A 26,392-nucleotide genomic window follows, 5' to 3' on the forward strand; every position below is an offset into this window, starting at 1 on the left:
TATCTATATCGATCAGAATTCGTATGTGAAGGTATGCGAGGGTGTGGTGGTGGGTTGGAAAGAGAGGTTTTGCAAAGTGAGGTTTTCAAAGTGAAGTTTTCAAAGTGAAGTTTTTAAAGTGAAGTTTGGGGCTTTTAGCATTTCATATTCTAATGCTTCATAGGGGATTTGCTGCATGGTCTTTTTAAATTAGCAATAAAATTGCAATAAACAAAGGAAAATCGTAGTAATAAGCGTTTAATCGGTAATGACTGGTGGTAATAAGTATCCTTCCCCTCCTTATTATAATAGGAGAGCCGTCCCTTAGCGATATAAATGAGTGTAAGGTGTAGGGTGTTTTGGTGCCTTAGGCGAAGGATCTTTTCGGCCGAAAAAGTATCTCGTAGTATCGGTGGAATAATCGTTTAAATGGCAGGATAAAAGAGTTATTGTGCTACTCTTGGTCGACTAATTAGTCTTCGCTTCCGAAGGTGGCTAGTCTGTATAATATCCTGTATCCTATCAGAATCTCCTATTCCACGAGGGTAGAATCTTTTGAGTCTGTCGCCGTTAATTATATCTGTATTCTTGTCTCCGATGTGGCATAGGATAGTGCCGTTAAGTTCCCTAATAGAGTAGGATCTATTTCCTTTGATAGACTTAATCTGGTATGGTCTAAGCTATCGAAAGCGGAGCTTCTGAATAGACGTTATATCTGAAGACCTTTGACTATTATGTAGTAAGATATAGTTATCTTTCTTAAAGGGAGTATCACGAGTGCGATAGTGGTCGTTAAAGTATCCTGTATTATTCTCCTTAAGGCGGTTTATTCGCAGGATGGCTTCCTTAATGTCCTTCTCTCGTCTTTTGATCTATCGTGCGCGTATTGCAATAAGACTCGGTCTATCCTAGATAGTCTCCTATGGCAGTGTGCTCTATATGGGTATCTCTAGTTTAACCGGTAAGACTGTATATGCCCTAAATAGGAAATAGTATGGGCTGATTCCGGTAGTAGTATTCACAGTTACTCGGTCTGCTATTAATGTAGTATGGAAATAAGGTCTCTATCGGTTTGTCTGGGTGGAAGTGTCTCCTATTAGATATCCGCCGGTTATCTTAGAGAGTGCGTCCTTTAATGTTCTTATAGAACGCTTAATAGGGCTATTTGAGCTAGGATAATATGCTGAAATAGTGACCTTCTTAATGCCGCGATCTTTAAGGAATTTTAGTGTCTTGCTACGGTTTTTAGGTCTATTATCTATAATAATCTCTCTTGGATACCTATAGCGGCAGATAATGTCTTCGTAGATAAAACTCTGGATTACTTTAGAATCTGCGCTAGTGAGGACTCGTGCTTCTACCTAGCCGCTGACTGACTCTCGCCCTTAGACGACAGATTTAAAGCTATCCTTATCTAGTATACGGGTGGTATTAACAAACCACTTATTAAATAGCCTTAGGTTCTTCGGGGTGATAGCGGGCTCGTGTATCTGTGTCGGGTCTCGTGCTTGGTATTCGATGTAGGTTCTAATAAATGCGGCGGTGTCTTTAAATATTCGTGGCTAATAGTATCGGTGCTTTAATAATGCGTAAGTGGCTTCTCGACCTTTGTGGGACAAATCTGTGTGTGCGCCATATAGTGCATTCTGTTAGTCTTTCTTGTTGTCGAGAACACGTCGTAAGATCTCTATTCTTCCCTTCTATCGATAGAAGAGGTGGCTGTCTTAGTAAACGAACTTCACATAGCGTTTCTTGAAGTGGTAGAATTGACTGCGAGACATTTCTGGCGGTCTTCTTAGTGTAATTAGGTACCGCGCGATGTCTTGTGATTCGGTCGAATAACCCTCTCTAAGAGGTAGGACTGTAGCGTTAGCGGTAGGGTCATTATCCTCGTCCTCGTCCTTGTCCTCGTCTGTTATGATAGCGGCACGCGCTAGGAAACAGCTCGCCCGTAAGTAGGACACTTCCGTATCAATGAAGTTATTAACGTTAACCTCCTACTATTATTACCTGATTTCTTCTTCGGTAGCAGGACGCCTTAAAAGCCTATCTGCCGCGCTATTCTTCCTCCCTGATATATACTTAATATCGAAGTTAAAGAGTCGGATCTATGCTATCTACCGAGTCACCAGTGCACTAGGTAGGTCGGCCGCAGGGCGATTCAGTTAGGACACTAATATTTTCGCGTCTGTTTCTAATATAAAGTGGATGCTATATAGCTAGTGTCGGAACTTCTTTAATGCTATCAGTATAGCACGATATTCTAATTTGCCCGCATCGTAGGTAAGCTGCGTCTCTGTCTATGCACCTAATTCATACCGCGCGGGTTTCCTAACACTATCTCGTTCTTGTATTAGGACGGCGCCCTAACCCTTTCCAGATGCGTCTACCGCGATAATAATTACCAGAGGCTTAAAGTTATAGTCGATAGGTAACACAGTGGGGAATATAGAGAGCACTTCTTTGACCTAATCGAAAGCGGACTGCTGCTTCGCCCCCTACTAGAATAGGGTATTCTTCCTTAGGTAGGCGTATAGGCTATCTATAATAATCTAAAACCCGGCCACTAGAATGCGGAAGTAGATAGCTAGTCTAATAAAAGAGCGCAGTTTATCTTTGGTCGACAGGGTTAGCCAGTTAATAAGCTTCGCCACCTTGCTCTCTATAGCGCGGCGCCTATTAATATCGCAGACCTAGCTAATAACTTTAATGCCTGATATAGCGAATTAAGATTTTTCCGCCGAGACAGTAGCACTAGCTAGCTTAAGAAGATATAAAGTCTCGTCGAGATTCTGGAGATGCTCGAGGATAAACCTATATATTCCTAGTAATACGAACTCGTCGTTATATTGGGACCGCGGCCCTTTGACCGTAACGTCGTCCAGAAATAACCTAGCAATAACACCAAAAATTGAATATAAGATCTATAATATCACCCTTTAGAATTGTGGCACTGAATTAGCCGTGCCTTATAGGATAGTGGTCTGTCGCAGAAGGCCTAGCGGGGTTTAAATAGCAGTGAGGTCCCTATTTTCTTCTGCGAGGGTAATCTGATTATATCCGGAATAGAGGTTAACTAAAGAGGCTAGTGTAAGTCCCGTAAATTCTTTAGCGAACTTATCGATATCCGGGGGCATATTTGCGTCTCGCTTTGTGACCTTATTAATTAGTATCGTAGCATTAATTAACCGATACTTACCTACGCCTTTCTTCTTTACTAGGAACTATAGGTTTCTGTACGGACTATCGCATAGCTCGAGGATACCCTTCTGCAGTCTTTCTCGGAGTATCTTATTAATAACGGGCGCGAGAGCACGGGGAATCTTAAAGCTAGGATACTGCTAAGCTTTATAGGGCATAGTCTTAATACGCTAGGCTGGCATAACTTCTTCACGAATACGACTTATATGTTCCTAAGACTATATAAGTACCCCTTCCCTCTTAAATAATAGCTCACGTAGTAGCAGTCTCTCTCTGGGGGAGAAGAGCCGTGCCAATAAGTAGTGTTTCCTCTCTCTTAGGCGTGAGCCTAGCCCCTCTCGCAATAGTTGCTATGCGAGGTCGTAGCAAGTTATCGAATTCGAAGGAAGTATTAGCGGCGCGGTACTTTGTGTGGTACTTTTCGAGGTATATCCTTTATTAGTCGGGGTTACCGGCGGGGATCGACCTATCGGAATCAGATGAATTAATTAGGTGTATCTTGTCTGCCTTCCTCTTATAAAGGGTATTGACTTACGCACGGCAGGCGATATAGTTCCTTGATCGAAGGGTATTAGGTGGTCTCGTCTTAGGGAATCCTAGCTTTGGTATAATAAAGTCCGAAAAGGATATACGGTACTTAACTTCGTCGAAATAGGTAATATCGGCTATAGTCTTCTGGCGGTGATAAGGATCCGTTAGATACCAGATCTGTAAGGCACTAAGATAAGGAGAGATCTTTTCGGCCGAAAAACTATCTACCCCGCAATTCGTCTCCCCCGTATAATTCTTCTTCTCTTATCGCCATATTTTTGTATTTTCTTACTTTCCGTGTGTTTTTGTTATTTCTTCTTTAGTGATTATTGTATTTATGGTATTCGATAGTGCTATTAAGTGAATAGTCTCGGTAGACTTAGCCGCTGGGACAGAGGTAGGTATTAAGGCGGCTACTGAATACCTACTTAGGCTTTTAAACCAAAAGTCTTATATTCTTTGGGCCAGAGTTAGTCTTTATAGAAGGATCCCCTATTCCGTAGATAATATGCTTCAAAGCTAACGCGCTTCCTTCTGTCCTAGCTCGATATCGTGTAGATAACCCTCCTATCACCTTTCTCAGAGATTTATAGCAGTGCGTCTTTCGCCCATATCCTACTAAGTAAGAGATCGTTCGTGCAACTATCCCTAACTATAGTATACGACTCAGTCACGATATTACCGATATTAATTAGCAGATTCTTAATATAAGCACTAACTACGAACTCACCGCCGTTAATAGGAATGAGCTTTAGCCTCGGCTTTAGCCGCATCTGCGCTTATATAGATTGGGCGATGTCTCTGCGGATGATATTAACTGACGATCTAGTATCGATATATGCCTTAACCACTTGTCCGCCGACGGAAACTATTATAAATAGGAGGTCTCTGGAGTATTTATGGGGAGAAAACATAGGCGAGGTATTTGCTATCTGGGTATTCTGGTAGCTCACTTTCGCGGCCAGATCTTTTGCATTGATAGGACTACCTATCTCCCGATAATACTTAGTAATATCTCTTATAATTTGGTTGATCTTGCCTTCTACTTCCTTCGAGAGAGAGACGTCTGCGAAGTTCGACTAAGTATATACTTGTGAGAGTACCTTATTGATACGCTGGTTAATAACGTCTATACTAATACCTTTGCCTATTCTAGCGTGTATCTTCGGAGCAGACCCGGCGAGCTCACCGATCGTAAGGGTGATCTCGGTTTCCTATATCTTTCGTATCACAATATCCGAAAGCTAAGATCTTCGCTGCGCAATATCTAGGTTAATAGGGCCGCGGACTCTTCTCGGAACCTAGCTATGTGGCGGAGCAGCTTCCTACTAAGGCCGTATAGTTTGAGTCTCTTTAGGCTGTCCGTCTTATATTATATTGTCGTTATTGGTATCAGTAATATACGGTTGGAATCTGCTAGTCTGGGAGTTCCTTGTTCTGGTAATATCCTAGTCTCTGCGGCGCTTTATAGGACGGCCTTTAATAGTGTTAACGGTACCGAATAGGATAATTACTTCCTTATCCTCGCTTTCCTCGAGCTTCTCCTATATAGGCGCGGTACTAAGAAGCGTGGCAGTAACAGAGTGGATAGGTGTATTTAGGTTTATAAGATAAGTAGGAGCAGGAAGAGTGGCACGAGCGATATTACTGCTTGGCTACACGGATACTCTATACGACTCCTGCTTCTTCTAGTTATTATACTGCGCTTAGAAGGCTTCTTAGTTTAATTATCCTGGGATCACGCGTAGTCTTGGGCCTAGTTATTTAATAGTACCTAAAACTATCTGATTCGTAGCATTATAGTGTATAATGCCACGGCCTTGCATATCGCGGATAGATAGATATTGATCTGGTCGAGAGAAGTGGGCACCTCCGTATATCTAGTATTTTGCTGGAGGATTAGCGCCGAGGCCATTCGAAGGGTTTCTTCTATTAGGCTTGTACCGAACGTTATTCCTTATATCTCGGCTAGCCTATAGCTTAAGAGTAAGTGCCTTTATCTGTGATTGTATTTCTCTAAGCTTCTTATCCTATTTGTCCTAACGCTAGACTTAACTAGCGATCGGTTACCGATTTTCCTAAGGCTTCGTAATAGTAGTAGGCGACTGCTACGGGGGATAAAGTTATTAGTCACGCTTAGGGTTGCTCGGAGAAGATTCGACAGTCGAAAGAATTCTCTGAATATCGGTTTCCTCTCTAATATATAACCTGATTGCTATATATACCTCCGAATAAGTGATTAGTGTCCCTCTCGGTAACTGCTTGCGAGAATGCCTTCTGATAACCTTCTCCTTAAGCTACTACGGAAGTCCTTAGATAAGGAGACTTACCCTATCTATATCGCTAACCTCGCCTTTTGAGTAGACACGGCCAGAGATATTATCGAACTTATTGAGATACGAGCGGATATTGTCCTATATTGTTCGCTTAACCTATATAAGGGATTGAAGGTATATCTTTGTGTACCTTTGCTGCTCGCTATTATTATTATAGAAGTGCTCTAAGAAAGCTTCCTTAAAGGTATCCTAGTCCTTTCTTAGCCAGGAGTCTTATCTCTTTACCTAAGACTTAGTGACCTTCGCGCAGTACTGAGGCAATATGCCTATAATATCTTTATCGCTTTTGACGCCGTATCTGAAACACGTATCCTATAGCTTCTCTAGGAACTCGGAGATATCGGTCTTATTAAAGTATAGTGCTCCTGGGGATTCTGGAGCTAGCAATGCGGAAAAATAAGGCACTTAAACTATGTAAGGATAAGGCATAGCCTACACCCTACTAGGCGGTTCGGCTGAGGACGATAGTGGCTGGTGCTTATAATCCGTATTGTCCGTATAATTATCACCACTTAGGGTCGATTCGGATCTTTCTGGTGCAGGTTCACGGTAATCTATGAAGGTTAGAATACCCTTAGGGTCCGACAGCTTAGGAGCTATTATACCTTGCGTGCCGTGCGCTATTATTTGCTTGTGGAAAAGAGATAGCTTTTCGGCCAAAAAGAAATGCTGACTCTGTGCGCTTTGCTTTTGATCGTATCTCTTTAATAATTTTTCTTTTTCTTCCCTTTTTCTTGTCGAGGCCGCTTCCTCTTCTTATAATTTATAATGTAGAATTGTTTATATTAATATTATCTGTGTGGTGGAGTGCTATAGCTATCGGATACCTGGGTACCCCTGCTCGGCTACCGTATTTAATTGGATAGGCTGCATCTTCAGTAGTATCTGAAGCACCGCCGTATCTCCCGTATATTAGTCCGACAGTATTCCTCGTAGGAACTGGGTGTATTTAGGAGAATACTGTATCTCGGCTAGTTACTCGTTTGTTCGCACCGACTGTATGCCGTCGCAATCACTAGTGAATGTGGTCTCCCGCTTAAGGTCTCAGATAGTCTTATAGCCTTTAGGGTCAAACGCGATCCCTACCCTTTAGGTGTGTGTTTCTTCGTATGGTGATGTGCCTTGACAAAAGAGCCTTCCCGGGGACGCTAATATGAAATGGGAACGGCTCGATGGCTGTCTGGCGATGCAGACCGGATAACACACACACACACACTGCCTGTCTGGTGTAGAGGATGCTGGATGAGGCCGTACTGATGCCCTGTTGCGGCCGTGCGGGATAATCTTAATGCTGCATTATGGATAGAAGAAATTGGGTGAATCCTGAATGAATTGGGTAGATGACTTGTCTCCCTCTAAGTGTGTCTGGAGATGTACTATGCACTGCAGACATTAAATCATGCCTGAGGCCACACATAGGCTCATTATGTCACCAATTCTCCCACTACAATATATAATTTTAGTATAATTATTCTCTTATTACTATATACGACCGAGGAAACCACTATTTAGAAGACTAGAAATAATATATTTTCATAAAGATATATAAAGGAAGGATAAGAAAGGTAGAAATAGTAAGCGTTCTAACTAAAACGGAGGTAATAAACAGTAAATAAGCTATTATTTATGGAGAGTTTAGGCAAAATTAGGCTAAACTAGGCAGAAATCAGGCAGAAATCAGGCAGAATCAGGTATCGATAGGTTGCCTATACCCGGGCATGGGTCCGACCCCTCGACCCATGGATAACCCATGTCAATGTCTACTCATCGTTTAACCACCGGCTCGTTTAGTCACTCCGTTGAAATACCTCGCTATTTAGAAACACTTTTGTGTAAGAACTATCAGATAAAATTTTCTGTTTATGAAGGAGTCGAGACATTTCTTGATTTTTATTACCGGTCAGCAAAACAGAGGATTTCGCGTGGCGCAGTGCTCGTTCTAGCTAGGCAACCACCCCTACGCAAACACAATATTGTATACTCGCCCCGACATCTCGACGCCCTAACTTTGCTTCATAAGATTATCAAATTCCATTTTGTAGATGGAAGGATAATAAACGTAAATAAGAGGTAAGAGGGAAGAAGCACCTCTTTGGGAGAGGAGACCCTCACCGCTATAGCTGGGTATTGGCCCGTAGCCATGCCCTATTATTATGTGATGTGAGTCGAGGCTAGATTACGTAATTGGATAATGGTGATCCACAACCTATTCTGACTAATGTTTGCGTTCTACTTCACGCCGCCGGAATTTATCACCGATAAATAAGCAGTGCCAGTGAATAAACGGGTTATGGTTCGGTTATTTTTGGCTTTAGGATTCCGTTAGGTAGCAAAGAAGCTAGCGGCTATATACCGATTTCTAATAGTTATAAATCCCTGTTAGTTCTGGTGAATTTTCTTAGTGTATTTAGTTATTAGTGGGTCTCTGGCTGGCTCTTAGCCTATTAAACTGTTATACCTAGTTAAACGGTGGGTTTTATGGCTAGGAGACAAAATAGCGCCTAAGCTATTAGCTACCTAGAGTGGCATATTTTTGTGTTCTAGGTGCGGGTATCGATATTTACGTTAACACTTTTTATATTTTCCGTTTACCCCCCGAAGTTCAGGGGACCCCACTAGTCACCTCTGGGAGCTATTATAATTCAGTTAGATACCCTAACTCTATTCGAGTATTTACAGCATCCACACTTCTTCGTTTGTTCGTCTCTCCGTTTATTTATCAGCCCATTTAAGCACGCTGTTTAACTAAGTTGTTTAATAACACTGTTTAACCATGCTGTTTAACCACACTGTTTAACCACACTGTTTAATAACACTGTTTAACCATGCTGTTTAACCACACTGTTTAACCACACTGTTTAACCACACTGTTTAACCACACTGTTTAACCACACTGTTTAACCACACTGTTTAACCACACTGTTTAACCACACTGTTTAACCACACTGTTTAACCACACTGTTTAACCACACTGTTTAACCACACTGTTTAACCATGCTGTTTAACCACACTGTTTAACCACACTGTTTAATAACACTGTTTAACCATGCTGTTTAACCACACTGTTTAACCACACTGTTTAACCACACTGTTTAACCATGCTGTTTAACCACACTGTTTAACCACACTGTTTAACCACACTGTTTAACCACACTGTTTAACCACACTGTTTAACCACACTGTTTAACCACACTGTTTAACCACACTGTTTAACCACACTGTTTAACCACACTGTTTAACCACACTGTTTAACCACACTGTTTAACCACACTGTTTAACCACACTGTTTAACCACACTGTTTAACCACACTGTTTAACCACACTGTTTAACCACACTGTTTAACCACACTGTTTAACCACGCTGTTTAGCTAAGCTGTTTAACCACGCTGTTTAGCTAAGCTGTTTAACCACGCTGTTTAACCACGCTGTTTAGCTAAGCTGTTTAACCACGCTGTTTAACCACCGCTCGGTTCACCACCTCTCCCGTTGACCTCACCGTTTAATCACACCGGTTAGCTATCTCTCAGTTTAACTACCTCTCCGTTTAACTATCTCTCCGTTTAATCACACCGCTTAACCACTCCGTTTAACCACTCCGTTTAACCACACCGTGAATTCACGCTAGACCTGGCACTCACCCTCAATTTGGACCCGCCAAGACGCCAAGGAGGGTCCAAATTTTAACCTTGGACCCTCTTAGGTAATATTTGAAGGCACAAATAGGCCTTAATAGGTAATTTTCTGCTTACAAATGGTGTTTTATACACGCTTATGCAAAAAGGGACCCTCAATGAGGGTCCCTTGGCGGGTGGAGGGTCCGGACTTTGGACCCTCCGGCCAGGTCTAATTCACGCTATTTAACCAAACTGTTTAACCACCGTTAACACCACTCTATTAAACCACCTTTATTGGCCGTCTACATTTTGCCTATCAAGAACATAGTTATTTCCATTCAGGGCTCAAGTTTTGCGGCTGGACTCACAAAGTGACAAAAAAGAATGGCCGACCTATCCTTACACTTTATCTGACCGATTCAATATAGGTCCGCTCGGAATCAGTTTCACCACTTTATTCTCTTCGTTTCTTGTTAAATCTTAGCTAGATCTACTTTAGTCTATATCTGACATAGATTATCTCGCTCTGTCGAATAGGAAAAGGGCTGTGATCAAGGGTCTATTATTGACTAACCACGTTAGGCCTGGCATTACTAAAAATAGACATTCGAGAATCATTCAAAGAGAACAGAATAGGGAAACTGATTTGAATCCGCCCTTTACATTATTTGCCTGGAAGAATAAAAGAATGAAGCAGTGCGCGAGATAGAATTGTGGGTACCTTTTCTTAGATATAATTCCCGACACCCTTGTCATTTATTTGGCAGATCTCGAGGCGATAAACCAAAGTGGCAAAGACGCAGCTAAAGAATCGCGTGTAGAAACAAAAAGGAGAAACAGCCAAGAGCCTCGAAAAAACAAGAATAAAAGAAAAAGCAGAAGCAAAAACATACAACAGTAGGGATTCGCTGGTGGTCACCCACCCAACTACTAACCTACCGGCGTGTGGCTTAAGTACGGCTGAGCGGACGGGAAGCCCTGTTCTCCACACCCTATGGTCGTATGTACTGAACGCAACATTTTGAAGAATTATATCATTTATGGTGGGTACCTAAGGACCTAAGGTAAGTTGTGATCAGGTGGGAAAATTTATGGCCGATTAGTTATGTGATCTATCGACAGACGCCCCAGGGTGATGATCACCAAAATGGCCCGATCGAAGATACACTTGTGATAACAGGGCCTTCTTGTTACTGGGAAACGGTCACGTTACCCAACTTTTTCTGCCGTACGGACCCGCATTAGTCCGCACGGCTACCATATATTTACTCCTTCGTACACTTACTGAATAGAACACACTTTCCCACCTCCAGAATCTTATCTGGTAGTATATCCTTACTTAGCTAAGCCTTCTACGGTTGGCCGGGAACGGAAGCATTACCCTTAGATATACCTCTATTCCTATAAACGATCCCTTCTTAAGCGACTAATTAAGATCGCTTACGTGCGATACCGAAAGGAATCCGAAGGTCTCTCTGATTTATTCTGGTCGCTATCTATAATAACACGAATATATACGCCTACGAAATAGCGGTGTAAGGAAGTTATATACTAAAAGGATTAGCACCGAAATAACCCGCTAACTAGGGCTATAGAAGGCAGAGATTAGTCAGAGAAACTTATATTTGATACCTATTATATCCGTATACGTCTATAGAGGCGGGGAAAAAGATAAATATATATCCTTCCTAGCTCTAAAAGAAGACCTATCTTAAGAGAGAAAGTAAAACCTAGGGAAAATTAATATTCTTAATAAGAAATATTTTCGAATATTAACGTTCTTAACTGTTGGAGCATAAGGGGAAAGCTACCACGAAGCAGATCGTGGCCCCTTAAGTCCGTGGGATCAACCTTAGTCCGGCCAGGTCAGTCGGTGCCAGACAAAGGAAGAAGGTTAAAGGTCGTAGGATAGACTATAAGCAGATATAGCCTAAACGAAGGCAGAACCACAGTCCTAAGGATCAAAGGAAGAAAGTAGAACTGACTTTGGAAAGTGGAAAATGACTTGATTCTTTCTGCTAGAAAAGAAGGACATATTTATAGGCTAAAGTAGCCTGAAATGACGTCTAGAATAACATACAAATACTAGACAGCAACATAATAAAGGTGGCAAAGAAGGGAACCGAAGAAAAGCCAAAAGAATGATGTCAAGAATCGACGGTTTCAGCCACCCCGAAAGCTTCCCCGCAGTATCAGGTTATGCATGCCCAAAGGTGGACCATTTTATCCCTAAGGGAAAGTGGTCCGCCTATCCTTGAGGGGACTGAGGGTCGAAGTCTGTTCACCGAGGTTCGAAGACCATGGTCGAAGTCCGCAGGCAAGATATGCCCGAAGGCACCTCCGAAGGAACGGACCATTCATGCCTGAAGGCGGACCATTTACCTCTGAAGGAAAATAGTCCTGCCTATCAATCGGGAGAGGGCCGCGGACCAGAATCAGAAGTGTTCAAAATATCATTTTGATAGAAGAAAAAATCTGGTCACGTGATTAATACAATGCTGATCTTATATGTTGAATATAAGGATAGATCTTTCTTTGTAGCATTGGTCTATATTCCAATACACCCCCTTCAGCTTATCAGAGCTTATAAGCTAAATAAGGCATAGAATTAGACCTATGCGTACATAGTCTCGAAGATCTAGATTTCGACAATTCTGTCTTGGATATCGGTCATGTTTAGATGATCGATAAACCGCTGGTGCTTCTGATAAGGCAAAGGCTTGGTTAGACCGTCCGCAGGCATAGAATTGGTCTCAATCCAGGCAATATCGATGTTTCCGGCCACTATTTCTTATCGTAACCAATGGTGGTGGATATCAATATGCCTAAGCTTTGTGCGGAACAAAGAATTGACCTTAGTAAGGAGGTCCACGGTCTGTTTGTTGTCACAAAGGACACTAAGCCTTTCCTGATCTAGGTCTAGTTCAATAGACCTAAAGAGACGTTTCCACCACATCATATGCTTACTAGCTGATGAAATAGTAAGCAATTCGGCTTCTGTCGTTGATGTCGTCACCGTCTTCTGCTTCCGTGCAATCCAGTCTATCGGACCATTGAATAGGTAGGCTATATAGCCTTCAGATGACTTTCGTCCGATATTGTCTGCATAGGATGCATCGCTTGCACACACAAAGGTAGGACTATCAGACTGCACAGGGGAATACCCTATAGCCTTATATCTAGTGTGGTATAGATAGGCTATGGCTTTATCTGCAGCGTCCATATGCTTTTCAGTAGGGTTCGTGAGATGTTCCGAAAGTATTTGTGTGGCTTTTGCGGCATCAGGCCGTGTCATAATTGTGGCATAAAGCAATGATCCTATCTTCTGCTGATAGAGATGGATCATAGCTAGGGGAGTCTGGTAGTCCGAAGGTGGAGCGGGGAGCGGCGAGGGTGGAAATGGTGTTTTAACCGGTTTCAAAGGCGTTATATGGAATCGATGCGCAATTTTCTCAATATAGGCATCCTGGGAGATCTATAGCCTTTTCGTGTCCCTATCGCGGGTGATTCGAATGCCTATAAACCTCGTTGCCTCGCCTAGGTCTTTTATTTCATAGGCTTGCATGAGCTTGTCCTTAAGCTCATAGGCTTTATGTTTGTGCGTTTGGTGGAAGATGACCAAGATATCGTCCACAAATATCATCAAAACGACGTTTTTATAGACAAATAGGCACGGGTCTTCAGGAATAGGCACGAATCCAAACTGGGCCAGTTTCTGAAGGATTTCTTGCTGCCATAAAATAGGCGCTACCCTTAGACTATATAGGGCTTTGTTAAGCCGTAGAATGTAGTGTTTGCGGCTATATCCTTGGGGGAAGGCAACATAAACGGGGTCGTCTAGCTTGCTATTTAGGAAGGCATTTACTGTATCCAATTGTATGGTTTCAAGGTCAAATGCAGCAATAATAGCAAGAAGAAGTCCGAAGGGTCCGTGCAGCAAGGGTAGTAGCCCTAGTTTCATCATTGCGGTCAACTTGGAGATCTCCGCGGACACAAATTCTAGCTTTGAATTTGGCTAAATAGCCATTTTCATCCACTTTATAGGTAAAGACCCATCTAAGTGGTAGAACTTGGTGCCTAGGGCATCGGTGGGGCTTTGTAGACCATTTGCATGTCTTATGGTCTTCTTCAATGGTCTTTCGCTTCATGGGTGTCCATGCATTCATATTCTCAAGTTTCTGATATTCGATGTCTGCGGCTTGCATAAATTCGGCTTTATAAGGATGATTAAGCATTTCTTCCCATGATTCTGGTGGAAGGGGAAGATCGTCCTGATGCACCTTTTTAGGCTGATCTTTTATAGCCGCAGAAAAGGCATTATAAAAGGAAGCGAAGGCGTGCCGTTTATTTGATGAGTCAGGCGAGGAAGATCTGTCCCGTTTGTGGTGGTCGTATTGATTCAACATTTCCTCGTCATAGGAAGAGTTATCAATTAAGACCATAAAATCAGGTGATTGGTCGGGAACACGTGCATCCGGGGTAAGGTCTTCGGCCGGAATAGTGATTTGGGACAATAAAGAAGGTTCAGAGGGAAGTGAGGCGTTTCCGACTTCTGGGTAAGGATAAAGTGAAGGGTCATTTACTCTAAAATTGCCCGAATAAGGTGCGTTTTCGGTCCCGTTTAGAGTAAGGTTATCCTCACTTTCGCATTGGTTTTGCCTCACTTCTTCTTCTTCTCTTTCTTCTGATTCGTCTGGGGAAGGCGGTAGGTCGCCGAGGATTTGGTCTTCGTAGTCATGCTCCCTATTTTTAGGTTTTTCAATATCGTTATTGGACAATAGTTCTTCAATGTCGTCATCGGACGATAGTTCTGGTTCGTCCGGTAAAGGCCGTATCGTCAAAGGATCATCGAGAGGCTCTTTAATGCTAGTCTCGGAAATGACTAGGTTGAATTCGGGTGTTGATAAAGGCTGAATAGCTTCTTTTGATTGGTCGTCTATCACATCGTATGCCGAACTTGGTTGATAGAAACTATTCTCATCAAACACACAGTCTCTTGCATTTAGAACCTTATGGGCCTTAGGCACCCATATTCTCCATATATTGGATGCTTTGAAGCCGACAAGGTAGCCTATCATTGCTCTAGGCTTCATCTTTGCGAGACGAGGGATATTATTGATCCTCACAAAGGCTTTGCAGCCATAGACCCGTAGATTCGACAAATCAGGCTTTGACTTCATATAGCCTGGTTTAGGGTCTAGGCTTTCAAATAAGGCCTGGTAGGGTGTCTTCCACCCTAGTTTTTTATTTGGGGTTCGATTAAGCACATAGACCGCGGCTTGGACTGCTTCAGGCCATAAATATTTAGGTAAGGATGCCTGAATGATCATAGCCCTAGCCCTAGAGATAATGACTGCACCAGACCTTTCTGCAAAAGGGTTTTGCTCTGGTTGATAGGGCGGTGAGGTTTTGACCTCAATTCCTTGAGTCCGAAACCTATCCTGGTGGATATTGCGGTCCCCGTCTAGGTGGATGCGTTTGATGCGGATGCCGAATTGGGTAAGGACAAAATCAATCATTTGCTGCAATGATGATTGGATCAGGTGTTTTCTTGCAATAGTGACTAATAGGTGGTATTTCGTCACTGGACAATACGTATGGCTTGCATAGTGGATATTGTTGATTCCAGGACCCAAATGAATAAGGTCCCAATGCATTGTTTCGAACGGGTGGTCTCCAATATGCATAGGACGTCTAGACACCTGTCTTTGAGCCTTAGAGACTAGGCATGTCTCGCAAGGTGGGTTTTCGGCCGAAAAATGGTCTACCTCCACCCCTGTGGTAGAGGCTTCTAAATGCTTGATTGCGTCGATGCTAGGATGACCTAGACGCTGGTGCCATAGGCTGTCTGAGCCTTTGAGGATAGCCGGATCATAGGATGATGCAAATGTCATAGGCTCGTCCTTAGGCTTCGGATTAGGCTCGCAAGTGTCGTTTTTCGGGTCGGATTCCCCCTTAATGGGTTGAATAGGCTTTGTAGTCATATTCAAAGCCGTTTGTAGATGGAGCGAGGGGGAGCCGGGGGAGCCGCGCCCCTTTTGCATCGACTCATTTTTTGCCCTTAAAATGAGGGTAATACCTGTTTCATCCGAAGTCTTGCAGATAGGCGTCCCATTTTTTGTCTTAAGCCTAACAAGCCTTTGATTGTGGTAAACACCCCCTTTCTTGGCCCTTTTTGCTGAAAGGATATTCAAATGGAAGCGAGGGACATATAGGGTTTCATAGAGGTCGAAAGTGGTGTTTTCGAAGCGAAGATAGACTAAGCCTTTTCCTTTTATGGAAGCCTTTGTGTCACCGATTAGAAGGTCTCCTTCATAGGGCGCAAAGGTGACGAATTGAGAACGATCATTGCAAACATAGGTGTCTGCGGCCGAATCATATGCCCACAAATTAGACCGTTCATACTTAGAAGCTAGGCAAGTGACCATACCCATATGGGTGTCGGACTGGCCCTGCTTATGCTTCTTGATAGCATTATCGTAGGCTTGTTTAAAGCCTGAATGGGTGCATGCTTGTTTAAAGCGGTCAAGGACTGTTTGGTCTGGTTTCCAACCTTCTGTCCTTATTGAAGGGTTGATATAAGGACAATCACTGAATGTGTGGTAACCATCATAGGCGCCCCCTTGATATGGACAGGGCTTTTTAGTCTTCTTGCCCTGGCCCTTTTCTGATTGTCCTCGAAAAGTGGCATTGACATAAGAGGCTCGTTTAGGCGGAATAAGCCTAATAGAATCCCTATACTTCTTTGTCAAGGTAAAGAAGTCAATAGAGTCTATTTGGCCTATAGATTTAAGCCGATTGATCTCATTATGCCAGTATTCGGCGAAGGAGGGAGACATAGAGGCTAGACCATCAAGGAAGTCCAAAAGTGGTCTAGTCTTTGATTGGACTTCACCAATACCCAATTAGACAGCCTCCACATAAGTGTTCTCGCATTATGAAATCCATGCATCTATAGTCAAAGAGTGTGGAATTCGGTGCATTTGATGGTATTTCTTGATGACCGACCGCTTTCGGGCTTCAGTGGTCGGTGCATAACGCTTTTGGAGGGTTTGCAAGGCTTCATAAACTGACGGTAGGTGCTGAATAATAAGCTTGCTTAAATAGGAGATCGATGATTGAATGATAAGGTAGATCTGAGAGATAGCACCCGAAATACGGTCATATTCGCGAAGGTCAAGTTCATAATCTCTTTGTCTGTCTCTCTACCTTTCACGCTCGTTTGTGGTCAGGTCTTCATCGGTAAGGGCTTTAGGGTTAATATCAGTAGCCCTAGGACGAATAGGATAAGAAGGAATATCCCTCTTTATTGGATTGTCGGGGTTAATATAGTCCCATACGCCTTTTGCAATAGCATAAGACTTAATTTGACCAATCCAGAGATACCAGTCTGATAACTCAGACAAGGTTACACCTATCTTGCTTATATCGGTCATAATAGGCAAGAAGGTAAGGACAAAGTGAAGACAAAGTGAAGACAAAGTGAAGTCAAAGTGAGAGCAAAGTGCTCGTCGATAAGCCGTGAAGTAGGCTAGAAGTCGAGAAGTCGTCGATAGCTTTGGATCACAAGTCTTATAACTATCGGGTATAAGACCGCAGCAGAAGAACTGGTCTTCAATAGAAGACCGCAATAGATATTAAAGGGAAGCGAGATCCGGGCTCATAACTGTTAGAGCATAAGGGGAAAGCTACCACGAAGCAGATCGTGGCCCCTTAAGTCCGTGGGATCAACCTTAGTCCGGCCAGGTCAGTTAGTGCCAGACAAAGGAAGAAGGTCAAAGGTCGTAGGATAGACTATAAGCAGATATAGCCTAAACGAAGGCAGAACCACAGTCCTGAGGATCAAAGGAAGAAAGTAGAACTGACTTTGGAAAGTGGAAAATGACTTGATTCTTTCTGCTAGAAAAGAAGGACATATTTATAGGCTAAAGTAGCCTAGAAATGACGTCTAGAATAACATACAAATACTAGACAGTAACATAATAAAGGTGGCAAAGAAGGGAACCGAAGAAAAGCCAAAAGAATGATGTCAAGAATCGACGGTTTCAGCCACCCCGAAAGCTTCCCCGCAGTATCAGGTTATGCATGCCCAAAGGTGGACCATTTTATCCCTAAGGGAAAGTGGTCCGCCTATCCTTGAGGGGACTGAGGGTCGAAGTCTGTTCACCGAGGTTCGAAGACCATGGTCGAAGTCCGCAGGCAAGATATGCCCGAAGGCACCTCCGAAGGAACGTACCATTCATGCCTGAAGGCGGACTATTTACCTCTGAAGGAAAATGGTCCTGCCTATCATTCGGGAGAGGGCCGCGGACCAGAATCAGAAGTGGTCAAAATATCATTTTGATAGAAGAAAAAATCTGGTCACGTGATTAATACAATGCTGATCTTATATGTTGAATATAAGGATAGATCTTTCTTTGTAGCATTGGTCTATATTCCAATAGAAGCGAAAAGAATGATGTCAAGGATCGACGGTCTAAGCCACCCCGAAAGCACCCCCGCAGGATCAGGCTATGCATGCCTAAAGGTGGACCATTTTACCCCTAAGGGAAAGTGGTCCGCCTATCCTTAAGGGGACCGAGGGTCGAAGTCTGTTCACCGGGGTCCGAAGACCATGGTCGAAGTCCGCGGGCAAGGCATGCCCGAAAGCACCCCCGAAGGAACGGACCATTCATGCCTGAAGGCGGACCATTTACCCCTAAAGGAAAATGGTCCCGCCTATCGTTCGGGGGAGGGCCGCGGACCAGAATCAGAAGTGGTCAAAACATCATTTTGATAGAAGAAAAATCTGGTCACGTGATCAATGCAATCTGGTCTTATATGTTGAATATAAGGATAGGTCTTTCTATGTAGCATTGGTCTATATTCCAATAATAGTTAATATCTCTACTTTGCGTAGCACGGTATATCGATATAATTAAGGCCTATAGTAGGGGACTCAAGAATATTTGCCTAATAGTAGTAGTATTTAATACTCTTAGGATCGAGCTAGCCCTAGATATAGAGAATCGAAGGCAATAAGGGTATTTCTATTAGAGTCTATTAGATAAATAGCGGGATAGAGCCTATATTATAAAGGAAAGAGTAAATAGTAAGAATCTCATATAAGTTAAAAGACTAATTAAGTCGATTAACTGAAAGTTCGAAGACCGCGTCGAAATTTACTATAGCACCGCGAGAATACGTTATTTCTAGCTCCGCTCCCAGGAGCACGAGTAGGTAGCAGTGCGGTTATTTTTGGAGTATATAAAAGAACGGAGAGTTAGGATAAGATCGAATAGGCCGGTCGGCCTGAGCATTAGGGTGAGCGATCAGGCTGCTCAGGGAGCAGCTCGGGGTTACTTAGTGAGCAGCTTAGGGCGGCGGGGTAACTAACTCACCCTGTGCTCCGGGAGCCGATCACTTCCCGAGGTGGCAGTTTTACCATCACCATTATTACTATATAGATCTTAAAGACGATATAAATAATAAATCTAAATATTACCTAATTATAAAGTGAGGGAAAGTGATAAATTTTAGCTAAAAGGTACTAAATTACGGTTAAAAAGTGAGTATAACTAAGAACTGAGGGATAACGCTATTTCAAAATAGTTATTGCGAGGTAAAGCAGTGAGGTTTTCGAACAAAACTAAAACAGAGCGAAATTTATTATTGTAGGCATCGGTGATGCGACCCGCAGGTCAGGTGATTAAAGTGGAGACATCGGTGATGCGAGCTCTCGCTTTACCGGTGACGCGGCCTGTCTTCTGCCTGATAACAGTTGCCAGGGCTCTGTTTTGTCTATCGCGGGGAAGGTAAGAGGAGTCTTGGAAGCTTTTTTTTTTATTTTTTTTTTTCAAATTCAGTAATGTTTCTTCAGACTTCCGAGAGATGCCCGTTGGAGTGGATGGGTTCAATGGTCAGCGGGTTATACAATTGGTCGATAACCATCAGGTCCGGTGACTATTTGTAGACACAAAGTTCCCTTTTCCCGGGCTTGTCTTCACTTAGATTCTCCCTTGTAGTTCGATCCGATTTGTTTGCGGAGATATTATCCTGGATCCCTAGATTTGGGGGACAACGTCCAAGACCCTCATCATGCGGACATGGCGTTACATATACACCTTGCACACGTGAGACCTGATCATTCAATATGGAAAGATGAATAAGTGTATGTATATTCATTATGAGAAAGCCTTGATCAGGCGACCAATATGAGACTGTGAATTGCAAACCCGGGCAGACGACGCACAGAACGCGCACGGAGCCAGTAGTACGGTGCAAGATAAGCAACATTCCGATGGTGAATCACCAAGTACTTCAAAAATGCGAACGTCAAAACCACACCGGGCATAATTTAGAGACGTGTGATTATGATAATTCATCTTAACCGGGCCATTATACAATAAATCATCTGCAAGGCAAATGAGTCAATCATTCGGAATATTCAGCCGAGATTGTGACATCCCCGCATGACTTGGGGCTTGAAAAGCAGATAAGCATTTGAGAGGGTTGATATTTCCCTATACCCTTGCCTTCTTATTTCTACACTTTCTACCTGAACAATTACCAAAATTCCTATCCGGGTGCATTCTCATCAATGACCGATGAAAGGGGCTATGGCTCTTTACAGAGCGGCGATAACGAGTCTTCCCCCATGATGGGCCGTGCCAGCCCACAACCAGAACCAGATGAACATACCAAATTGTTACCCGCGGATGTCCATACGGGATACGAGGCCCAAAGGGCGCTAAAGGGACACGCGAATTTTCATCGTCTCGGATGGAAACGTCTCACCGTGGTCAGCATCGTCGAAGCGATCGCGCTCGGCGCACTGAGTCTGCCTCAGGCGTTCGCGGTCTTGGGTATGATCCCCGGCATTGTGATCACCATTGGGATGGGGATTGTGGCGATCTACACCAGCTACATCATCGGAGCAGTCAAGATCAAATTTCCTTCAGTTGCCCACTACGGAGATATTGGGCAACTGCTAATGGGAGACTTTGGTTACTGGCTGTTTAGTGCGATCTTTGTCGTTCAGCTGACACTCTCTGTCGGATCGCACTGTCTCACGGGCATGATTGCCTTCGCGAACATTACTGAGAGCAGCATGTGCGCTCTAGTATTCGGTGGTGTCTCCGCTGTGATTCTGCTTCTGTTAGCGATACCGCCGACATTCGCCGATGTCGCCATCCTGGGCTATATTGACTTTGTTTCCATCATTCTGGCTATCGGAGTCACCATGGTCGGCACTGGGATTCAACAGGCACAGATGTCGGGCGGCCTAGCTGCCTCAGACTGGTCTTACTGGCCCGCAGAAGATGTCACATTCCCCAAAGCAGCCGTTGCGATTAGCAATATTGTCTTTGCGTATGCTTTTGCTGGTGCTTTACCATCATTTATGAATGAGATGCATACGCCCAAGGACTACGTCAAGTCAATAACTGCGCTTGGAGTCATTGAAATCTCAATCTATGCATTGACCGGATCCATCGTCTATGCCTTTGTTGGACACGATGTTCAGTCCCCCGCTCTGTTGTCAGCTGGACCCGTTTTCTCCAAAATTGCATTCGGCATTGCCCTTCCGGTGATTTTTATCTCCGGCTCTATCAACACTACGGTCGTGGCCCGCTTTATTCACACGCGAATTTATCGTGATTCAGTCATTCAGTATGTCAACACTGTAAAAGGCTGGGTCACCTGGCTAGCGCTCGTGATTGCCATTACCGTAATCGCCTGGGTAGTCGCTGAGAGTATACCTTTCTTTTCCGAACTCATGGCTATCAGTGCTGCTCTCCTGGTGTCGGGAATGTCATTCTATTTCCCCCCCAGTGATGTGGCTTTTGCTTCTCAAAGACGGGGACTGGCAGGATAGAAGAAATGTCTGGCATGCTCTTTGCAACCTGGGTTGTTTCTTCATTGGAGTCACAGTACTCGTGTGTGGTGTCTATGCAAGCATCTTTGAGTTGGTAAGTCGCGTGAATCTAGGAACTACGTTTCAACGTGCTAATATAGTGCATAGATCAGAAAGTTCCGGGACGGGAATATAGGGAGCCCATTTTCGTGCTCGCTGGGCTAGTGAATAGGCTTGAGTTTGTACTTGAAGAAGATGGTATCTATCGGCAAATAACGGATAGAACACATTGCTGAAGACTAAGAGCATAGAGATGACCCATAACTATTGATTAGGATAGCGAGGAAACCGTAATGATAGGAAGACACTGCACGGACTTAATTAGAATGGTGGTTCTCCCTTAGATTTCCCGGAAAATAGGGATACTTCTATAATTTACGACCAAGCGTTAAAAGTTCAAGGTGCATCACCACCTTGTCTGCTTGGAAACCGAACTTGTTCGAGGCTGATGTTTCCATGTAATATTCATAGGCAACGATATGCCCGCCATCTAAAAAGTGAAATATTACGCCAAGCTTCTTATCACAGTGAATTCAGAGTCAACTGCAGTGGCTGTGACCAAGGACAGTTTTGTGGGGGCCGAAACGGGACCAGGAGCAAAACTAAAACTACGAGCGGACTCCGTGTCCAACCGCCTCTCACTTCCCCATTAAACCAAGTCCTCGGCATTGACCACTGGTACATCCGCCCTATTGCAGAGCTGAACTCTGCCAAGCCAGCTGCTCCGTCTCCGTTGCACAAATCTTATTCAACTACGCATTGTGACACATCTGATATGGGCGACCGAAGCGGAGTCCGCATGCCTAAAGCTTGTAAAACATGTGCCAAGGCCAAAGTACGATGTGATCCGGACCCTAATGACGGGCCATGCAAGCGGTAGGTTTTAACTCAAGCGTCAAGCGTCAAGCGTCAAGCCTTCTTTTTCTTCTAATAGTCGTAGATGTCGCCGTCTGAAAAAGGAATGTGGAGGTCAAGCTCCTGGAGCTCATCGTCGCCAGAGACCAACGACAAGTAACATGTAAGCTACATCTAAGCACCCTTGGACCAGGAAAACTTACAATTCCATAGTGAGGTGGCTGCGTTAGAGGCCAAGCTGAATCGGATGGTGGCCTTACTAGCCGCCTCGGGCCCTAGTACTATAGAACCTTCTAACGGAGGCCCTTCGCCAGACTTGTCTTCACAAACAGAGGGAGATGCCGCGATACCGAGTGAACAGGAAGGTGAAATCTTCATGGAAACCTTCCGCACGCGGATGGTTCCTCTCTTTCCATTCATTGTGATCCCGGACGATATGACTGTGGAACAACTGCGACACGAAAAGCCATTCCTCTACCTGAACATCTCGATGGTGGCATGCCAGAACTCTCCACGCCAGCGGGAGATCTCCGGTATTGTAAAGGAGTACGTGGCAGAGCATATTGTCATGAGGGGTGAGCACAGTATGGACATGTTACAAGGTCTGCTTGTTCATCTTGCCTGGTTCATCTCCATTTCTCGCTTGCCCCGTCTGGACATTACTGGGCAAGCCAACGAGAAGCAGAATGAGGAAATGAGAAATAAAGCCCTGGGCATTGCACAGTTAGATGCATTCGTGCAACTAGCAAGAGCACAGGCGATCAGTATGGGCTTAAATCAAGAGCAAAGCATCATGAGAAGCCTTGATAAGCCTATCGCCTATCTTGTACATTATGGTCTTGCGGCTGATCAAACTCCGGCTCGCACTCTCGAGGAACGTCGTGCTTACCTAGGGTGCTATTATGTGATTGCGACGTAGGTTCTACCCTCTCTCTTGCCAAATTCAAATCAAAGACTGATAAAAGCAGGTTCTCGGCGTGCGTCAGAGATATGGAGCCTCTTCGCTTCACCAAGTACATGAACGACTGCTGCCAAATTTTGGAAGAAAGTATGGAACATTCTACGGATGACTTTCTAGTTCATTTGGTGCGATCGATGCACCTTGCCGACAAGATCAACCGCGCCTTCTCAAATCACGACTATGATTCTTCTACAAGTCTTTCCGCCCCGGTGGGAATGAGCATAAAGTGGCATCAAGCCGAGCTTCAACAACTCAGAGCATCTTGCTCATGTAAACCTCCATACTCAAGTATGTATCCACCTCACCTCGCCCCCTGACAGGCCCTGATTCTTCCCCGCTTCCAAAATAGCTATTTTGTTCTTCCATTACGACACACTCGAGCTCCTGTTATACAAAATCGCTCTCAGCGAAGAACAATCAGACGCAGAATACGGCGAATATCCAGTAACACGTCTCGGCCTCCTCTTCCGGTGCCTAGAAGCAACCAAATCCTTCTTTTTCAACTACTATAGCCTTCCAACTCCTTACTTCCCTTTTTTGCCTTTTACATCATGGTGTCAATACGGGCAAGCTGTCGTCTCCCTGTCCCGCCTGAGTCTCTATCAAAGCGACCATGGCGAATGGGACCGAACATACGTCGAGACGACAATCGATTTCAATCAGACCGTTGACCAACTAAAGCAGAAAATGGAAGAAGCAGTTCCCTACAGTCTATATAAGGGGAAAATTCTGCAATCTGGAGATGATCGACCTGAGATCTATGGGAGATTGGAGAATCGGATGCATTTGATGAAAGAGACACATCGCAAACGACGGGAAGCACTCGAACAGAGTCAGTCGGAGGCTGAACAGGCTCTACCAGATTTCAATTTCATGTTCAATTTGCCTATGAGTACGGGCACTTTCTTTCCGTATACTGACTTTGGGGAATTGCCTGATGCATTCGGTGATTCGGGGTATAAGTGAGATGGAAGAAATGTATCAACTTTTATTCAACATTTGAATTGCTTTGAATCTACATTTTTGCATGATCTTGAGTGGCTATGCGATGCTTCCAAGTGTATTGGGCTTGGTGCTTGTACGTGGGTGCGTTGTTGGGTGGGCTGACTTTCAACGGAGACGGAATCCCGTCTTACCAAATTTGTATGAAGCTTTGCGAAGCCGCTGCCAACACATGCTTAAAGGCTTACTTTAAATGAAAGGTATAAAGTATGGATCTTCTAGTCGTACTCTGATTTTCATTCACTCAAAAAGACAGCAAAAGACTAAAAGCGACTTTAACCAAAATGACGTGTCCTCAGGCAAACACCAACTCGCAAGGAAGCACCGCTTCCGGGAGACTTCCTGAAAGAAAATCACCCTCAGGTATCAACGTACTTATCATTGGGGCTGGCGTCGCCGGTCTGCTTGCCTGTCTAGAATGCTGGCGCCAAGGACATGATGTTCGAATCGTCGAACGAAGCGCCTCGCCAATTCTATCCGGTAAGCATTGCATTGGCAATATGTCCTGAGAGTGTCGCGTCTAAGATTAAATTTTCAGGTGACGGTTTTACCATCGGCTGGAGTGCACTACGAGCCTTCCACAACTGGCCAGACATGGAAGATGAAGAGGATCGCATCGCGATGGATATGTGGGTCTCATGGCACAAGATCAACGGCGAGAAGATCTCCGGCCCTGGTCCCTTTGAACTTCATGCTGGAAAATCTAGCGATGAGACGGTTGAGCCTCCAAAGGTGCACCGACATAGTCGTCCCAAATTTCATAAGATGTTGTCCGAACAAGTCGAGCGTGCCGGAATGACTATTGAGTATGGCAAGCGGGTAAAGTCTTACTTTGAAAGCATCGAGAGCAGTAAGGCCGGTGTCATTCTTGACAGTGGGGAAATCATTGAAGCAGACGTGGTCATCGCAGCAGATGGGGTTGGAAGCAAGTCCTCGCAAGTCATAATGGGAGAGGAAGTCCGGGCGCGCTCTACTGGATTTTCGATCTATCGGGCTGCCTTCCCAGTCGAATTGGCTCTTGCTGATCCGGTTGTGGCCGAGCGATTCCAAGTGCTGGACAATGGAAAATTTGTCGCGGAGATGTGGATGGGGTAAGTGAATTCCAGGTACTCGAGGATGTAGCTGATCATGTTTTAGAGACGGGGTGCATGCGATGTTTGCGAGAAGTAGAGATGAAATGTCGTGGGCATTGAACTACCCGGTAAATTGCAGCCCACCTACTTGTATTCTTGGATCTAAACGGCGATTCCAGAGCAGAGAAAACGCGGCCGAGTCATGGTCGGCTTTGGTAGACCCTGAAACGGTCCTCAAGACCACAGCCAATATTTCTGGATGGGCAGATGTTGCGGACCGAGTCATCAAAGCCACACCCAAGGAGCGTCTCCATGACTTTAAATTGATGTGGAGAGAGCCTCAGCCTCGTTGGACCTCCCCTGGAGGCCGTGTTGTACAAATTGGCGATGCGGCTCATACTTTTCTTCCCTCTTCTGGAAATGGTGGTACTCAAGGCATTGAAGATGCCATCTCCCTGGCAGTATGCCTGCATATAGCAGGAAAGGACAATGTGCCATGGGCGACTCGCGTCCACAATACCCTCAGGTACGGTTTGGTTTTTTTATCCCTCGAATTTTGAACTCGAACTGACGGCTTGCCCTGTTGCAGATTCGAGCGCGTCGCCTGCCTTCAGAAACTGGGAGTTGTCAACCATGAACTGCGAAGTCGCTCTTCCAACGCCGATGTGTCACAAACAAAGCCTGTAGGCCTATTGGGTTCGTGGATTTGGAGCCATGATCCAGAGCGGTATGCGATTGATAACTACGACAATGTGCTGGCTCATTTGAGAGACGGGTCCCCGTTCCAGAGCACCAATATCCCACCCGGTCATGTTTACAAGCCTTGGACTATCGATGAGCTCCTGGGAGCAAGGGAGAGTGGGAAGGAGATTGAATTGGATGGGGACTGGGATTAAAGAAGTGGAACTTAATTTACGTTGATATATCATTGCATGTAAAATTCATT

At 44.4% G+C, this 26,392-nt stretch overlaps 4 protein-coding genes across 4 annotated transcripts; 2 read left to right on the forward strand and 2 right to left on the reverse strand.

Moving 5' to 3' along the window:
* Positions 1 to 13,661: 13,661 nt before the first annotated feature.
* N7477_010070 (GAG-pre-integrase domain-containing protein) lies at positions 13,662 to 16,096 on the reverse strand (the record flags this gene model as incomplete). The annotated part of the gene is made up of 2 exons (XM_056971731.1): positions 13,662 to 13,677; positions 13,767 to 16,096. 2 exons carry the CDS (start codon positions 16,094 to 16,096, stop codon positions 13,662 to 13,664), a joined length of 2,346 nt encoding a protein of 781 aa, XP_056818710.1.
* A 501-nt stretch (positions 16,097 to 16,597) lies between these two features.
* Positions 16,598 to 17,098, reverse strand: N7477_010071 (uncharacterized protein; the record flags this gene model as incomplete). The annotated part of the gene is given in 2 exon segments (XM_056971732.1): positions 16,598 to 16,859; positions 16,872 to 17,098. 2 exon segments carry the CDS (start codon positions 17,096 to 17,098, stop codon positions 16,598 to 16,600), a joined length of 489 nt encoding a protein of 162 aa, XP_056818711.1.
* A 3,143-nt stretch (positions 17,099 to 20,241) lies between these two features.
* On the forward strand, positions 20,242 to 21,516 carry N7477_010072 (uncharacterized protein; the record flags this gene model as incomplete). Its single annotated transcript, XM_056971733.1, has 1 exon — positions 20,242 to 21,516. One exon carries the CDS (start codon positions 20,242 to 20,244, stop codon positions 21,514 to 21,516), a length of 1,275 nt encoding a protein of 424 aa, XP_056818712.1.
* Positions 21,517 to 22,330: 814 nt separating this feature from the next.
* Positions 22,331 to 26,342, forward strand: N7477_010073 (uncharacterized protein; the record flags this gene model as incomplete). Its single annotated transcript, XM_056971734.1, has 10 exons — positions 22,331 to 22,431; positions 22,624 to 23,325; positions 23,379 to 23,659; positions 23,721 to 24,333; positions 24,431 to 24,449; positions 24,673 to 24,853; positions 24,912 to 25,464; positions 25,511 to 25,574; positions 25,626 to 25,972; positions 26,036 to 26,342. The coding sequence occupies 10 exons, from the start codon at positions 22,331 to 22,333 to the stop codon at positions 26,340 to 26,342; spliced, it is 3,168 nt and encodes a 1,055-aa protein (XP_056818713.1).
* Between the last annotated feature and the right edge of the window lie 50 nt (positions 26,343 to 26,392).

Source organism: Penicillium maclennaniae, assembly GCF_028827695.1.
Source record: "Penicillium maclennaniae strain IBT 15551 chromosome Unknown utg000008l:1.0-3552695.0:1.0-3555053.0, whole genome shotgun sequence".
NCBI classification, from domain to species: Eukaryota; Fungi; Ascomycota; class Eurotiomycetes; order Eurotiales; family Aspergillaceae; genus Penicillium; species Penicillium maclennaniae.